The sequence below is a fragment of the Thalassophryne amazonica genome, chromosome 3, assembly GCF_902500255.1.
Source record: "Thalassophryne amazonica chromosome 3, fThaAma1.1, whole genome shotgun sequence".
NCBI classification, from domain to species: Eukaryota; Metazoa; Chordata; class Actinopteri; order Batrachoidiformes; family Batrachoididae; genus Thalassophryne; species Thalassophryne amazonica.
In genome coordinates, this window is record NC_047105.1 from 35033079 (window position 1) to 35052206 (window position 19128).

The 19128-nt window shown below is 39.6% G+C and overlaps 1 protein-coding gene across 1 annotated transcript in view; it reads right to left on the bottom strand.

Moving 5' to 3' along the window:
- rab22a (RAB22A, member RAS oncogene family) overlaps nucleotides 1–19128 on the bottom strand; it is a 29527-nt gene that overhangs the window by 7808 nt on the left and 2591 nt on the right. The window contains exons 2-3 of the mRNA XM_034166032.1: nucleotides 14529–14608; nucleotides 8622–8703 (exon numbers count right to left, since the gene is read on the bottom strand). Of these exons, the coding sequence (XP_034021923.1) occupies nucleotides 8622–8703; nucleotides 14529–14608 (162 nt within the window). The remainder of the gene's footprint in view (nucleotides 1–8621; nucleotides 8704–14528; nucleotides 14609–19128) is intronic.

The following is a 19128-nucleotide window of genomic DNA, read 5'->3' on the forward strand; positions in this document are numbered from 1 at the left end:
GAGAAAGAGATGGTTCCAGAAAATGTTAACTTTTATATTTTAAATAGATTAATTAATGGAACCAATTTACATGAAAATGATAAACTTTTCATGAATCACATACAAGACTACACTGTTGTAAGTTAATTTAATAATAATTATATAATATAATTTTGTATTATGTGCAAGATATGGTCCATCTGGAAAGTATTTATAGCACTTCACTTTTTCCACATTTTGTTATGTTCCATATTTTGTTATGAAGTGAATTGTTGTGAATAATTTCCGGATGGACCGTACTGCAGGCCTCCAACACACACACACATCACGGTATCATAGTAGGATGTAAGGATGTACGTATGCATGGATGCAGCACGGTTCTACATCTCTCGGCCTGCCTGATTGCCCAGCGGAGGATAAAATCAGTTCCTAAGACGTGGAATAAATGAACAAATTCATATTTTATATATATATATATATATATATATATATATATATATATATATATATATATATATATATATGTGTGTGTGTGTGTGTGTGTGTGTGTGTATACACACACACACACACACACCTTTATATCTTGACAGTGTTGCTGTACTGCTATTACTATCATCACTAACACGGCTAAATCAATATTTATAGATGGTAATTCAATGTGGTAATTCCGTCACTGCATTTCATGTGATTGCAACAAACACTGCAGAAGTTATACAAATAAAATCAAAAGAGATCATAACAAAGGAAAGGCGGGGGGGGGGGGGGGACCGCTTTGAGTCCACAAGCCAAGCGGCTTTGTTTGAAATGGAAGCGTTTCCACTGAAACCTTACACACGTGGTAACTATCAGGAGAAAGATGTGCAGAATGTGTCAAAAGTTGTTAATGTTTTTATATTTACAGAAGACTATACATTTGCTCTTAACTTAATACACCACGAAGCCCAGCATAATCAAAACAATATGTGCAAGTGTCCAAAATCCTTTGTGAGGCAGGCAGGATTTCTTCGTTTGGCCAGGTTTTTGGTATTTTGCTGGTAAAATACTTTCCAGTGCTCTGTGAAACCTAGCTTCAACAATTAGCCTGCTGTCATAATATTTTTTTGTTTATATTATAAGCGATTTTAAAACTACCCACCCCTCCCCACCCACACTGCAAAAAGCATGAGCACCATTTGAACAGAAACATGAAATCAAAGGCAACACCAGCTAAATCTGGATCTGTCCTTACATCCAGAACATGTCAGTTCCTAATCCACATATATAAAAGGGATATGAGAAATTGGAATCTAGATCTGTTTTCTTGTATGAAAATCCTGTTTCATCCCACCATGAAGGTTGTGACTGGTGATACAATGCACAAAAGTTGCACTATGCAGAGTTCCTCAAACCCCATCCACAGAAGCCCATCACTCCTTCAGAATTCTCCATATCGCATATAGTTATCTACAAATCAGTGGGTATTATAATCGCCTTATTTTGCAGTCATACTTCCGCATCCGGATGTGATGTAACCTGTAACCTGTGCTGTGTGTTGTTTTTTTTTGTGGCACTGCCATATTCCTGAAGCTACCCCATGTTGATGACACAATGCATTCGAGGTAAATTTTTGCCGATATGTAATATGGAGAATTGTCATACATATCTTGGTGGTCTTCCTCACTCCCTCCTTTTTGCACGCTCAGTTTTTGAGAACTGCCTACTTCACACAGATTTACCATAGAGTATATATGGTTTGTATTCCTAAATAACTCAAGGGTGGTAATAAATTATGCAAAGTTTCTCTTATGATTTTAACTGAAAGTGCAGGAAATTAAAATGATAAAGTTTTGTGAATAATTATATTTATTATTTGATGTCATGTTTTACAACTGGCAAGGTTGAGATATGTCCTTTGTTCAGAGCTTGTCTGGTTACCAGGGACTGATTAATGGTGATATTAACATCCATTGTTCACTGTTACCCAATATTCCTAATTCCTCCAAAAATATTAGTCCTATCAACTTTCCATTTTCGTGGCATCCATCCTTGACCCAAAATACATAAGCATATGGAACGGCAAATGTCAGCTCTCCCCAGTTTCTCTGTGATCGAAGTTACACACAGGCACTCAGAGGCCACTTCTCTTTTAATATATAGATTCACTGACTTGGAATTGTTCATGTAAACTCTCCTGACTTGGTGGGAAAAAAATTAAACAACCACTGCCTGTAAAAGTGACTGTGTTTTTTGTTATTTATTTAATCCTTCATTTGCCCAATTACTTGCGGGCTCTGAAAATGCAGGAAACATGCATAAGAACTGTCATGAATGTTCATAAATGGTTAATGCAATATGTTTGTTAAGCCCCTTGATTTAAAAGCTAAAAGTCTACACTACAAACACACCATGTTTCATTTTGACAACCTTGAGGTGGTGTACAGATACAAAATCACCAAAGTTATGTTATTGTTATGTCACATCGACCCAGCCAATTATATTTTTCTTTACAATAAAATGAAATAAACTATCCATCCTGGAGCGATACTGTTACCTTACGAAAACATACATTCCCCCACATTTATAGTTGTCCTTGGCCACAAATTGACGCAAAAGGAATCTAACATAGAATAATAGACGGTGTTGAGTACCCCGCCACTGGCTGGCGTAGGTCTGCACCAATACCAGTCCTGAAGACCTATACTTGTACCAAAGGTACAACCCCAATTCCAATGAAGCTGGGACATTGTGTAAAATGTAAATAAAACAGAATACAATGATTTGCAAATCCACCGCATCATCACTTTTTCTTGCATTTTCACTTTGTTTGCCTGTAATTTGCCCAAAAACACAGAGAAAGTGTCATATTTCTGCTGGGGACAGATGAGGGCTGACCCCGAATGTACAACCCCAATTCCAATGAAGTTGGGACATTGTGTAAAATGTAAATAAAAACAGAATACAATGATTTGCAAATCCTCTTCAACCCATATTCAATTGAATACACCACAAAGACAAGATATTTAATGTTCAAAATGATAAACTTTATTATTTTGTGCAAATATTTTCTCATTTTGAAATGGATGCCTGCAACACTTTTCAAAAAAGCTGGGACAGTGGTATGTTTACCACTGTGTGACATCAACTTTTCTTCTAACAACACTCAATAAGCATTTGGGAACTGAGGACAGTAATTGTGGGTGTCATGATTGGGTATAAAAGGAGCATCCCCAAAAGGCTCAGCCATTCACAAGCAAAGATGGGGCGAGTATCACCACTTTGTGAAAACTAAATGAAAAAAATAGTCCAACAGTTTAAGAACAATGTTTCTCAACGTTGAATTGCAAGGAATTTAGGGATTCCATCATCTACAGTCCATAATATAATCAGAAGATTCAGAGAATCTGGAGATATTTAAACAATAAAGTTTATGAATTTTAACATTAAATATCTTGTCTTTGTGTTATATTCAATTGAATATAGGTTGAAGAGGATTTGCAAATCACTGTATTCTGTTTTTATTTACATTTTACACAACGTCCCAACTTCATTGGAATTGGGGTTGTATAGGTCTCACAGGGAGATCAGCCTCAGTGTTGCCAAGGTTGTGACTTTGAAGGAAATTTGAAACTGCTGGCTAAGGCTAAGCGTAAATTTGGTAAGATTGTAATTCACGGCGGCAGTAATGACACTCGGTTACGCCAATCGGAGGTCACTAAAATTAACATTAAATCGGTGTGTAACTTTGCAAAAACAATGTCAGACTGTTGTTTTCTCTGGGCCCCTCCCCAATCAGACCGGGAGTGACATGTTTAGCCGCATGTTCTCCTTGAATTGCTGGCTGTCTGAGTGGTGTCCAAAAAATGAGGTGGGCTTCATTGATAATTGGCAAAGCTTCTGGGGAAAACCTGGTCTTGTTAGGAGAGACGGCATCCATCCCACTTTAGATGGAGCAGCTCTCATTTCTAGAAATCTGGCCAATTTTTTTGGATCCTCCAAACTGTGACTGTCTAGCGTTGGGACCAGGAGGCAGAGCTGTGGTCTTATACACCTCTCTGCAGCTTCTCTCCCCCTGCCATCCCCTCATTACCCCATCCCCGTAGAGACGGTGCCTGCTCCCAGACCACCAATAACCAGCAAAAATCTATTTAAGCATAAAAATTCAAAAAGAAAAAATAATATAGCACCTTCAATTGCACCACAGACTAAAACAGTTAAATGTGGTCTATTAAACATTAGGTCTCTCTCTTCTAAGTCCCTGTTGGTAAATGATATAATAATTGATCAACGTATTGATTTATTCTGCCTAACAGAAACTTGGTTACAGCAGGATGAATATGTTAGTTTAAATGAGTCAACACCCCCGAGTCACACTAACTGTCAGAATGCTCGTAGCACGGGCCGGGGCGGAGAATTAGCAGCAATCTTCCATTCCAGCTTATTAATTAATCAAAAACCTAGACAGCGCTTTAATTCATTTGAAAGCTTGTCTCTTAGTCTTGTCCATCCAAATTGGAAGTCCCAAAAACCAGTTTTATTTGTTATTATCTATCGTCCACCTGGTCGCTTTAATTCATTTGAAAGCTTGTCTCTTAGTCTTGTCCATCCAAATTGGAAGTCCCAAAAACCAGTTTTATTTGTTATTATCTATCGTCCACCTGGTCGTTACTGTGAGTTTCTCTGTGAATTTTCAGACCTTTTGTCTGACTTAGTGCTTAGCTCAGATAAGATAATTATAGTGGGCGATTTTAACATCCACACAGATGCTGAGAATGACAGCCTCAACACTGCATTTAATCTATTATTAGACTCTATTGGCTTTGCTCAAAAAGTAAATGAGTCCACCCACCACTTTAATCATATTTTAGATCTTGTTCTGACTTATGGTATGGAAATAGAAGACTTAACAGTATTCCCTGAAAACTCCCTTCTGTCTGATCATTTTTTAATAACATTTACATTTACCCTGATGGACTACCCTGCAGTGGGGAATAAGTTTCATTACACTAGAAGTCTTTCAGAAAGCGCTGTAACTAGGTTTAAGGATATGATTCCTTCTTTATGTTCTCTAATGTCATATACCAACACAGAGCAGAGTAGCTACCTAAACTCTGTAAGGGAGTTAGAGTATCTCGTCAATAGTTTTACATCCTCATTGAAGACAACTTTGGATGCTGTAGCTCCTCTGAAAAAGAGAGCTTTAAATCAGAAGTGTCTGACTCCGTGGTATAACTCACAAACTCGTAGCTTAAAGCAGATAACCCGTAAGTTGGAGAGGAAATGGCGTCTCACTAATTTAGAAGATCTTCACTTAGCCTGGAAAAAGAGTTTGTTGCTCTATAAAAAAGCCCTCTGTAAAGCTAGGACATCTTTCTACTCATCACTAATTGAAGAAAATAAGAACAACCCCAGGTTTCTTTTCAGCACTGTAGCCAGGCTGACAAAGAGTCAGAGCTCTATTGAGCTGAGTATTCCATTAACTTTAACTAGTAATGACTTCATGACTTTCTTTGCTAACAAAATTTTGACTATTAGAGAAAAAATTACTCATAACCATCCCAAAGATGTATCGTTATCTTTGGCTGCTTTCAGTGATGCCGGTATTTGGTTAGACTCTTTCTCTCCGATTGTTCTGTCTGAGTTATTTTCATTAGTTACTTCATCCAAACCATCAACATGTTTATTAGACCCCATTCCTGCCAGGCTGCTCAAGGAAGTCCTACCATTATTTAATGCTTCAATCTTAAATATGATCAATCTATCTTTGTTAGTTGGTTATGTACCACAGGCCTTTAAGGTGGCAGTAATTAAACCATTACTTAAAAAGCCATCACTTGACCCAGCTATCTTAGCTAATTATAGGCCAATCTCCAACCTTCCTTTTCTCTCAAAGATTCTTGAGAGGGTAGTTGTAAAACAGCTAACTGATCACCTGCAGAGGAATGGTCTATTTGAAGAGTTTCAGTCAGGTTTTAGAATTCATCATAGTACAGAAACAGCATTAGTGAAGGTTACAAATGATCTTCTTATGGCTTCGGACAGTGGACTTATCTCTGTGCTTGTTCTGTTGGACCTCAGTGCTGCTTTTGATACTGTTGACCATAAAAGTTTATTACAGAGATTAGAGCATGTCATAGGTATTAAAGGCACTGCGCTGCGGTGGTTTGAATCATATTTGTCTAATAGATTACAGTTTGTTCATGTAAATGGGGAATCTTCTTCACAGACTAAAGTTAATTATGGAGTTCCACAAGGTTCTGTGCTAGGACCAATTTTATTCACTTTATACATGCTTCCCTTGGGCAGTATTATTAGACGGTATTGCTTAAATTTTCATTGTTACGCAGATGATACCCAGCTTTATCTATCCATGAAGCCAGAGGATACACACCAATTAGCTAAACTGCAGGATTGTCTTGCAGACATAAAGACATGGATGACCTCTAATTTCCTGCTTTTAAACTCAGATAAAACTGAAGTTATTGTACTTGGCCCCACAAATCTTAGAAGCATGGTGTCTAACCAGATCGTTACTCTGGATGGCATTTCCCTGATCTCTAGTAATACTGTGAGAAATCTTGGAGTTATTTTTGATCAGGATATGTCATTCAAAGCGCATATTAAACAAATATGTAGGACTGCCTTTTTGCATTTACGCAATATCTCTAAAATCAGAAAGGTCTTGTCTCAGAGTGATGCTGAAAAACTAATTCATGCATTTATTTCCTCTAGGCTGGACTATTGTAATTCATTATTATCAGGTTGTCCTAAAAGTTCCCTAAAAAGCCTTCAGTTGGTTCAGAATGCTGCAGCTAGAGTACTGACGGGGACTAGCAGGAGAGAGCATATCTCACCTGTGTTGGCCTCTCTTCATTGGCTTCCTGTTAATTCTAGAATAGAATTTAAAATTCTTCTTCTTACTTATAAGGTTTTGAATAATCAGGTCCCATCTTATCTTAGGGACCTCGTAGTACCATATTACCCCATTAGAGCGCTTCGCTCTCAGACTGCAGGCTTACTTGTAGTTCCTAGGGTTTGTAAGAGTAGAATGGGAGGCAGAGCCTTCAGCTTTCAGGCTCCTCTCCTGTGGAACCAGCTCCCAATTCAGATCAGGGAGACAGATACCCTCTCTACTTTTAAGATTAGGCTTAAAACTTTCCTTTTCGTTAAGGCTTATAGTTAGGGCTGGATCGGGTGACCCTGGACCATCCCTTGGTTATGTTGCTTTAGACGTAGACTGTGGGGGGGGTTCCCATGATGCACTGTTTCTTTCTCTTTTTGCTCCGTATGCATCACTCTGCATTTAATCATTAGTGATCGATCTCTGCCCCCCTTCTCGGCATGTCTTTCTCCTGGTTCTTTCCCTCAGCCCCAACCAGTCTCAGCAGAAGACTGCCCCTCCCTGAGCCTGGTTCTGCTGGAGGTTTCTTCCTGTTAAAAGGGAGTTTTTCCTTCCCACTGTGGCCAAGTGCTTGCTCATAGGGGGTCGTTTTGACCGTTGGGGTTTTTCATAATTATTGTATGGCCTTGCCTTGCAATATGGAGCGCCTTGGGGCAACTGTTTGTTGTGATTTGGCGCTATATAAGAAAAAAGTTGATTGATTGATTGATAATTAATCTTTAAAACCTCAAAACTGTATGATTATGGACAAAGTTGTCCCGTTCCTGTTGGAAGCCATGTTTGCCTTTTTATTTTCTGTGAAAAATAATGTTGCAAAGGCTGGGATGGACTGTTCAGAGCTCACATGTACCCACAAGGTCTTGTGTGGTCTACAGACATGAAATCTGGAAATCTAATAGCTCTTCTTCTGCCTCTCTTTCTCTCTTTGTCCATGAACACTGGCAAGCTCTGTGCTGTGCTCTCTCAACTCTGTAGATTTTGGACAGGCCAAATGCCACAAAAGGCTTGAATATAAGGCACAAAAATGTTTCAAAATATCATAGCAGTTTTTTATGAGACGGCCGATGAACCTGCTAAAAACTACTGCTGCTTTTTCACTCAACGATCTGGACCACTTGGAATACAGGGAATCCATATGGGAATGAAAAAGAATGTTAAAAATGGAAACGTACAGAAAAATGGAACTAGATGTACATGAGTTACAGAAAAAGACATTGCCACAAAGAAATAAGAGAAATACTGGGTAGGTACATTTGGTACATGGACATTTAAAATATGGTATTATAATATTATTATTATTATTATGCAATGCTTAGAGAGGAGTAATAGGGATCCAAACCCCAGAACCTTGAGTTGGTGGACATCCTGCTACATGAACTGAGCTGTGATGTACTTCATTAAACACTATGATTACTGATAATTAATGTGTGCATGCTGCAAAACATAACATTTAAGAAGGGAAAAACCACAGTATTCCTTTGTATTTCTGATTATGATGAGAATTAAGGACAAAAAAAATTCAAGAGAAATTAGACAAAAAGAAAAGTGGAAAGAGTGAACAAAGGAAAAGAGATGTCTATAAACAAATCCATAATAAAGAGGCTACACACTGACTGCAGAGCAGAACTCAATTCATAGGAAGCTAAATACTGCCTCCTATCAGAAATAAGAAACAACTGCACTCTTGACTTTGCCCTCAGTATGGCTGAAGAAAAACAAGACAAATTTAAGAAGAAGGGCAAATATCTCAGTGGACATTACTAACCCGCTCCTGTCCTGCTGTGTCCCAGATCAGAAACTTGTGCAGCTCGTTTTGGTATTGCACTGTCTTAGTCATGAAGGATGCCCTGAGGGAGACAACAGACTTCACATTAGAAATAAAATTTAAAATATGTAAGTATTTCTAGCCTTTTTTAAAATACACTTTTGTTGTGATGCGCAAGTTAGGGATTGGGGGAGAGGATGGCTCTGAAAACAAACACACACACACACACACACACACACACACACACACACACACACACACACACACACACACACACACACACACACACACACACACACACACACACACACACACACACACACACACACACACACACACACACACACACACACACACACACACACACACACACACACCCCTACCTTTAGGCTAGCTTTTTTTCTTAGCCAAAACAGATTACTACCAGACTTTAAATGTATCATCATTTATATTTAACAATTATGATTGGGTGCAGAGATTTGTGAAGTGTAGGTTACACCCTCTGGTGTGTGTGTGTGTGTGTGTGTGTGTGTGTGTGTGTGTGAGTGAGAGAGAGAGAGCCATATCTTAGTATGCAGTTTAGAGAGCCTGTAAAATCTATTTGTAAATTTTTAATTACTGAGGGGAACTCTGCTTTGTCCATGGAGCTGTATATGAGTACTATACGAGTTCTTATATACAGCTCCATGGCTTTGTCACATTTTGACTTGCCCTGTGTCAAGCTTTCCCCACACTCACCTAACCCGCGAGTGCCCTCAGGTTACAGGCTGACCTGCACATCACGGATCTCTTAGTTACACGGACATGTAAGTTAGGTGAATTGGTGATGCGAAATTGACCGTAAAAGTGACACAGAATGTGAATGTGTTTGTCTGGAGGCCTGTCCAGGGTGTACACCACTTCTCACTCAATGGCCACTGCGATAGGCACCAGCAAGTCCAGTAACCCTTAATAGGGCAGCGCAGTTTCATTTGAACCCCTGCGTGATATCGCAGGATTTGACCACATCTGGGGACAGGCAGCACGGACACAGCAGAGAATCCCTGGGCAGAGTGTGGGAGTTTCAGCACAAACCATTCAGCCCCGCTTGGTAAACTTAAAAGCATACTGGCCATCCCCTGGCAGTCATACGGATTTAAGACGTGCCGGTTTAAAATGGTTTCCGCTGAAACCCCCATCCTCCGAATGGTTTGTGCCGACACTCCCACACTCCACCCGGGGATTCGTCTCTCCCCACAAAGAGTGTCACTTCTAGCAGGAAAATGATATACTGTTTTGTTTTCAGCTGCAGTCACTGAAGCAGTCACAAAAAGTGCAAGTTTTTTGGTTCCCAGTGGAGAAGGGAAGATGAGGCAAATGGGAGAGGTCCTGTCATTAAGTTTTAGCCTACACAGCTAACCAGAGTAGCTGCGTTCTCTTGCCTGCATAACTGCCTTGACACGTTTGAGCTCCGGGTCATCAGGTCATAAACAAACTTCAACACATGTCCACTTTTCAATGCATTGTAACTTTTTCTTTGCATTTCACTTTGTTTGCGTGTAATTTGCCCAAAAACTCAGAGAACGTGCCATGTTTCAGCTGGGGACAGATGAGGGCTGTACCCAGATGTAGAAAAATTGTGTCATATGCATCACATTTTACCCCTTTAGCACCCACCCTCAAACGAGACTGTGGTGCCCAATTAGAATGAATAGGACAAAAACCCCATCTATATGGGCCTGGAGTGGGGGTGGGATAGGGGTGCGACACAGCTTTCAGCAAGTTTTGAAATTGCTGGCCAGTACCACTGTTCGTTGACAAACATTATGGAATTGAGTAAAAAGTCTAGAAAACCAAATTGAACTGAGGAGCAGTGCCTATGCTTGGTTCAGTTAGCAGATTAGCATAAAGCCATCCGCATAAGAAACATTTAAGCTCCTTAAAAGTTCTCCTACCTACAGCTAACTTCACCTTACAAGCTCTTTTAAGGGCTAAGATGCTTCTTGAATAACTTTGATCTTTACTAAGATCTACTCTTAATTTTAAGGAGAAATTCTTAGAAAATGCCATAATTCTATGATTTTTCTTACTGTATAATTGTGGCTGGTAACCACTGACCTAAGGTGATGACCGGATGTTTTTATTACATCTCTTTAGAGGATCCTTGGATATCGTTGGAATGGCTTCATGTCAAATGAAAAATTAGTTAAGGAGATTCAGATGAAGTGTACTACTTGCATTTTAAGGGCAGCACAGATACAATTTTTTTCACTGGAAAAGGTCTGATGTGCAAGTGCTTCAGTGTTGATCCCAGTGACTGGAAAAGGCCAAGGGATGTGCCTACGTACCACCTGGCTGTGACAGGTAGAAGGCTACTTTTGGAAGGTGGGAATGGACTGGTAGTCTACCTAGATAGCTGTCATCCAGGACCCAAGGCCATTCCATACTGTGGAGGATGTGGTGATGTGCAGCACCAGCACGTTCCCTGCCCTTACATGCACATGCCGTATTTTCCCTAGTATAAGTCACAGTTTGTTTGTTTTTTTCTTTTTTTACTACTTTTGGAGGCACTGCAACTTATAATTCAGTGTGCCTTATAACCAAAAATATGAATCACAAGTTTGTTGATAATAAAAACAACAACAATAATAACCATTTATATAAAACTTTGCAAGGAAAAACCACTAAACAAAATGAGCATTAATAATAAATGAATAAATGCAAACAATGAAAAAATACACTACAACAATGCACAAAAATCCCAAAATTAAAGACCTCATAACACAGAATAAAGGTGAAATTTATACTGCAGTGCGTCTTATATATGTTTAACTTCCTCTTCAAGAGGCATTTTTTGACAGGTGCAAAATGTACTCTGGGGCGACTTACACTCCGAAAAATATGGAATGTATCTTCTTAATGTTATGCTCCTTTTATAGATTGAACCCGCAAAAAAATTGCTAAATTGATTTTCATTAATGATTGTTAAATTCAAATTGCTTAGACTAGACAGAAATGAACTGATTCAATGAAAATTCTTACCATATCCAAAAGGGTGGCCCATAAAAATAAAAAAATAATAAAAGTGATAAATTCCTTGATTTGAACCTTGCAAATGTTGACCATAAAGACAAAAGTAACAGGGTTAAAATTTCAGGTAAATTTAAGATGATTTAGAGGCTGCACAAGCCCCTTGAAGTTTTGAGAATTTTCACTTAAATGGCAAACCTATGTCAGTTTATTACATTGCTTGTCTCTGGTACTCTGATATATATTCATACAAATTTTTCTTATTTGCTACAAATAATTGCATATATTTCTTTAATAAGCAATATTCTCCTGAGACACTATTGCCATTGAATAATTTAAACAACAGCTGTAATTTTGTGACAATAAATACAAATCCATTCTTCATAGTTCTTGGTCTGCCAGAGTCATTCTTATAGACACCACTGGAGACATGGAAAATATTCTACTGATTCACATGGAAAATATTCGACCAATTCACATTTGGATGTATTACTCCGCGCCCTGACCGGTGTTCTGACGAGATGTCATTCCTGTCCGTGCAATTGCGCATGTGCAATATTGTCGGGACACGGAACTGTCGATTTATGCGACGACACAGACGCACAATTCGACAGAACATCAGCTGCACGCACTGCTAGCTGTAAGCGCTGTTAGCTGAGAGCGAGAGAAGTCAAGTACCGCCACCAAAATGTGTGAATTTAAGCTACCATACAAAAATATTGATGTGGATTCTGATACAGAATTACATTTTCACATTTGATGGATTACTCTGCCCTCTGACTGCTGCTGGAGCGACAATGCCTCACAGTAAGCCTTGCCGACCAAATTACCTACAGAAAAATAAACCGTGCAAACGATGGAATTGGATTAGAATGGGAATAACCCCCTTGTGTCTGATGATTTGCAGACGTTCATACCGTTATACGGTCGCAAATATCCGATTTACCGGCTCTGCTTACGTGTCGCCATAAAACTCCGTAAAGCTCAATTTGTGACCGCATAACCAGCATGAACGTCCACAAATCAGACACAACAGGGTTATTCCCTAATTTTATGGTCGCAAATTGAGTTTTACTTGCGACACGTTAGCGGAGCCAGTAAAACGGCTATTTGCGACCGTAATCCTGCATGAACGTCCGCAAATCAGACAACAGGGTTATTCCCATTCTAATCCAATTCCATCATTTGCATGGTTTATTTTTCTGTAAGAAATTTGGTCGATGAATTGCTGTGAAAGGGCGTGGTCGGCTCATCAAAGCTTACCGTCGCAACAGCGTCTTCATGCCAAACTGTAAATTCTGTGAGCAGACCCACAGATTTCTCCATCTCGCCAGCTGCATAGAGTTAAATCCACTGTAAAGTCATCAGTCAATCCAGGTAAATCCACACATTTCGGGATCGTCGTCACTGCGCTAGTTTCTGTCAGTGTCAGGTGACAGAGTCATTGTTGACACCTGTGCAGCAACGTGTTCAGGGGGCGGAGTAACACATCAAATGTGAAACGGTTTTAGTATTTTGCCACTGCCCACGTGATATTTTATGGTCTGAAATCTCACATGATTAACCAATCAGATTTGCGGAAAAAATGTAATTGGATTAGAATGATGTTTTTGTGGTTTATGTTAGTTTAACAGTGTTGTTAGTGTTGTTGATTTATCGTGTTTTTGGAGCTTAACACTGCTCTTACCATGAGTGAATTAAGTTTCATGTTGTACCATGAGTAAAATATGTAGTGGTGTCGCAGACCACATGGTCCCCCTAAAAATTGATCCGCCCTGCCTTCACTGCACATGCGTCATTCTCCACGGTTCACCTCGTTTCTGCTTCAAACTGTACTCCAGTCATCATCTATCTCAGCAACATATATCTGAAGCATTTGAACAACAATCATTTCCACATATATTCAACATTATTTCATCATAAAAGATGGATGAATCGATCAGAGCGCCACAGCTAAACGAGCTGTTAACTGATGCATTCACTGCGCGTCGGTCATTTCAAAGCGTTCCAGAGTTTCGCCTCATTTCTGCTTAAAACGGACTCCTTTCTGCTTAAATCTGACTTTGGAATAATTTAAGAGGTTTTACCTTCATCATCTGATGGTTAATAATCACATTACTACCTTTGATCGCTTTGGGTGAAGAGAGTCAGACGTAGACGAGCTGCTGTGGTCCCAAATGATGTATGCGCAGTGAAGGCAAGCAGACCAATTTTTAGTGCACACACATGCACACACACACTCACTCATGTTCAAATGCTTAGTCCAACTGGAGCCTATCCCAGCAGTCATAGAGCATGAGGCAGGGTACAGCCTGGACAGGATGCCAGTCTGTCGCAGGACCACATATAGACAAACAAACACATTGACACACCTTAAAAATACATGGATGACACAAGAAAGTGAAAACACTCATTTCCACTGTGGTCCACTTAAAAATCAAATGACAAAATAGAAGTAATAATAAAAATAATGATAATAATAAGAGTGTGTATATGATAACAACAACAACCTGAAAAATGTATAAATACATTAAGACAAGAAATTAACATTAAAAATTACATAATTAACAGGAAATAAAAGGATTGAGTTCCTCTTCTAAAAACTGTTGAGGTCTAAGGATGTAAAAACATTCTGGACTCACACACCAGTCAGCTATCTATTTTATGAACACTACCCAATCAAGAGCCCGTGGATCCCCACTGGCAACATTCTAGTACAATTTAATTTAGCTAATTTTTTTAAAGTGTTAACTTCAACTGGTGGTAGGTCACAATTCAGGGTTCAAAATTGAGAGAAAACAGAAAAAAAGAATGGACCACCCTTATATCCACAAACAACAAATGAAAAGCAGAAAACTGGGTTAACATGGATGGTGCAGAGTTGAAGAAGTAACTTACCCAATTGTTGGGTTGATATTTGGGTCAAAGCTGTCCTCCACAAATCTCCAAACAATACTTGATTTTCCAACACCAGTATCCTTCAACAAACAAACAAACAAACAAACAATCAATCAATTTTATTTATATAGTGCCAAATCACAACAAACAGTTGCCCCAAGAAGCTTTATATTGTAAGGCAAGGCCATACAAAAATTAAGTAAAAACCCCAACGGTCAAAACGACCCCCTGTGAGCAAGCACTTGGCGACAGTGGGAAGGAAAAACTCCCTTTTAACAGGAAGAAACCTCCAGCAGAACCAGGCTCAGGGAGAGGCAGTCTTCTGCTGGGACTGGTTGGGGCTGAGGGAGAGAACCAGGAAAAAGACATGCTGTGGAGGGGAGCAGAGATCAATCACTAATGATTAAATGCAGAGTGGTGCATACAGAGCAAAAAGAGAAAGAAACACTCAGTGCATCATGGGAACCCCCCAGCAGTCTAAGTCTATAGCAGCATAACTAAGGGATGGTTCAGGGTCACCTGATCCAGCCCTAACTATACGCTTTAGCAAAAAGGAAAGTTTTAAGCCTAATCTTAAAAGTAGAGAGGGTGTCTGTCTCCCTGATCTGAATTGGGAGCTGGTTCCACAGGAGAGGAGCCTGAAAGCTGAAGGCTCTGCCTCCCATTCTACTCTTACAAACCCTAGGAACTACAAGTAAGCCTGCAGTCTGAGAGCGAAGCGCTCTATTGGGGTGATATGGTACTATGAGGTCCCTAAAATAAGATGGGACCTGATTATTCAAAACCTTATAAGTAAGAAGAAGAATTTTAAATTCTATTCTAGAATTAACAGGAAGCCAATGAAGAGAGGCCAATATGGGTGAGATATGCTCTCTCCTTCTAGTCCCCGTTAGTACTCTAGCTGCAGCATTTTGAATTAACTGAAGGCTTTTCAGGGAACTTTTAGGACAACCTGATAATAATGAATTACAATAGTCCAGCCTAGAGGAAATAAATGCATGAATTAGTTTTTCAGCATCACTCTGAGACAAGACCTTTCTAATTTTAGAGATACTGCGTAAATGCAAAAAAGCAGTCCTACATATTTGTTTAATATGCGCTTTGAATGACATATCCTGATCAAAAATGACTCCAAGATTTCTCACAGTATTACTAGAGGTCAGGGTAATGCCATCCAGAGTAAGGATCTGGTTAGACACCATGTTTCTAAGATTTGTGGGGCCAAGTACAATAACTTCAGTTTTATCTGAGTTTAAAAGCAGGAAATTAGAGGTCATCCATGTCTTTATGTCTGTAAGACAATCCTGCAGTTTAGCTAATTAGTGTGTGTCCTCTGGCTTCATGGATAGATAAAGCTGGGTATCATCTGCGTAACAATGAAAATTTAAGCAATGCCGTCTAATAATACTGCCTAAGGGAAGCATGTATAAAGTGAATAAAATTGGTCCTAGCACAGAACCTTGTGGAACTCCATAATTAACCTTAGTCTGTGAAGAAGATTCCCCATTTACATGAACAAATTGTAATCTATTAGATAAATATGATTCAGAACCACCGCAGCGCAGTGCCTTTAATACCTATGGCATGCTCTAATCTCTGTAATAACATTTTATGGTCAACAATATCAAAAGCAGCACTGAGGTCTAACAGAACAAGCACAGAGATGAGTCCACTGTCTGAGGCCATAAGAAGATCATTTGTAACCTTCACTAATGCTGTTTCTGTACTATGATGAATTCTAAAACCTGACTGAAACTCTTCAAATAGACCATTCCTCTGCAGATGATCAGTTAGCTGTTTTACAACTACCCTCTCAAGAATTTTTGAGAGAAAAGGAAGGTTGGAGATTGGCCTATAATTAGCTAAGATAGCTGGGTCAAGTGATGGCTTTTTAAGTAATGGTTTAATTACTGCCACCTTAAAAGCCTGTGGTACATAGCCAACTAATAAAGATAGATTGATCATATTTAAGATCGAAGCATTAAATAATGGTAGGGCTTCCTTGAGCAGCCTGGTAGGAATGGGGTCTAATAGACATGTTGATGGTTTGGATGAAGTAACTAATGAAAATAACTCAGACAGAACAATCTGAGAGAAAGAGTCTAACCAAATACCGGCATCACTGAAAGCAGCCAAAGATAACGATACGTCTTTGGAATGGTTATGAGTAATTTTTTCTCTAATAGTTAAAATTTTATTAGCAAAGAAAGTCATGAAGTCATTACTAGTTAAAGTTAAAGGAATACTCGGCTCAATAGAGCTCTGACTCTTTGTCAGCCTGGCTACAGTGCTGAAAAGAAACCCGGGGTTGTTCTTATTTTCTTCAATTAGTGATGAGTAGAAAGATGTCCTAGCTTTACGGAGGGCTTTTTTATAGAGCAACAGACTCTTTTTCCAGGCTAAGTGAAGATCTTCTAAATTAGTGAGACGCCAATTCCTCTCCAACTTACGGGTTATCTGCTTTAAGCTGCGAGTTTGTGAGTTATACCACAGAGTCAGGCACTTCTGATTTAAAGCTCTCTTTTTCAGAGGAGCTACAGCATCCAAAGTTGTCTTCAATGAGGATGTAAAACTATTGATGAGATACTCTATCTCACTTACAGAGTTTAGGTAGCTACTCTGCACTGTGTTGGTATATGGCATTAGAGAACATAAAGAAGGAATCATATCCTTAAACCTAGTTATAGCGCTTTCTGAAAGACTTCTAGTGTAATGAAACTTATTCCCCACTGCTGGGTAGTCCATCAGAGTAAATGTAAATGTTATTAAGAAATGATCAGACAGAAGGGAGTTTTCAGGGAATACTGTTAAGTCTTCAATTTCCATACCATAAGTCAGAACAAGATCTAAGATATGATTAAAGTGGTGGGTGGACTCATTTACATTTTGAGTAAAGCCAATTGAGTCTAATAATAGATTAAATGCAGTGTTGAGGCTGTCATTCTCAGCATCTGTGTGGATGTTAAAATCGCCCACTATAATTATCTTATCTGAGCTAAGCACTAAGTCAGACAAAAGGTCTGAAAATTCACAGAGAAACTCACAGTAACGACCAGGTGGACGATAGATAACAACAAATAAAACTGGTTTTTGGGACTTCCAATTTGGATGGACAAGACTAAGAGTCAAGCTTTCAAATGAATTAAAGCTCTGTCTGGGTTTTTGATTAATTAATAAGCTGGAATGGAAGATTGCTGCTAATCCTGCGCCTCGGCCCGTGCTACAAGCATTCTGGCAGTTAGTGTGACTCGGGGGTGCTGACTCATTTAAACTAACATATTCATCCTGCTGTAACCAGGTTTCTGTAAGGCAGAATAAATCAATATGTTGATCAATTATTATATCATTTACTAACAGGGACTTAGAAGAGAGAGACCTAATGTTTAATAGACCACATTTAACTGTTTTAGTCTGTGGTGCAGTTGAAGGTGCTATATTATTTTTTCTTTTTGAATTTTTATGCTTAAATAGATTTTTGCTGGTTATTGGTGGTCTGGGAGCAGGCACCGTCTCTACGGGGATGGGGTAATGAGGGGATGGCAGGGGGAGAGAAGCTGCAGAGAGGTGTGTGTAAGACTACAACTCTGCTTCCTGGTCCCAACCCTGGATAGTCACGGTTTGGAGGATTTAAGAAAATTGGCCAGATTTCTAGAAATGAGAACTGCTCCATCCAAAGTGGGATGGATGCTGTCTCTCCTAACAAGATCAGGTTTTCCCCAGAAGCTTTGCCAATTATCTATGAAGCCCACCTCATTTTTTGGACACCACTCAGACAGCCAGCAATTCAAGGAGAACATGCGGCTAAACATGTCACTCCCGGTCCGATTGGGGAGGGGCCCAGAGAAAACTACAGAGTCCGACATTGTTTTTGCAAAGTTACACACCGATTCAATGTTAATTTTAGTGACCTCCGATTGGCGTAACCGGATGTCATTACTGCCGACGTGAATTACAATCTTACCAAATTTACGCTTAGCCTTAGCCGGCAGTTTCAAATTTCCTTCAAACAACAAACACACACACACACACACACACACACACACACACACACACACACACACACACACACACACACACACACACACACACACACACACACACACACACACACACACACACACACACACACACACACGGGCAGCACGGTGACTTAGTGGTTAGCACAGTTGCCTCACAGCAACCTGTGAAGATGCAGCAATACATCTCTCCCTACCAATTTATAGTGATGGTCTGCACAGAAGGCTGTTACATTACATTTCTGGTGATGATATTCCACCTCACCACATCCACGAAAGAACTGCCCTGGGTTCTGGACAAAACCACCCAGGCAGACAGGTGATCTATCCCCACTCATAATAATAGTAATAATTTCCTTTATTGGATTCCATCAACGAGGCAGGGATGGAAGACTCTGATGGATCTGGGGCCATCACCCTAGCGGAAGTCACTGAGGTAGTCAAAAAACTCCTCTGTGGCAAGTCACTAGGGGCGGACGAGATTCGTCCTAAGTTGCTGAAGTCTTCGGATGTTGTTGGGCTGTCATGGCTGACACAAATATAAAATGTTGCATGGAAGTCGGGGACAGTACCTCTGGATAGGA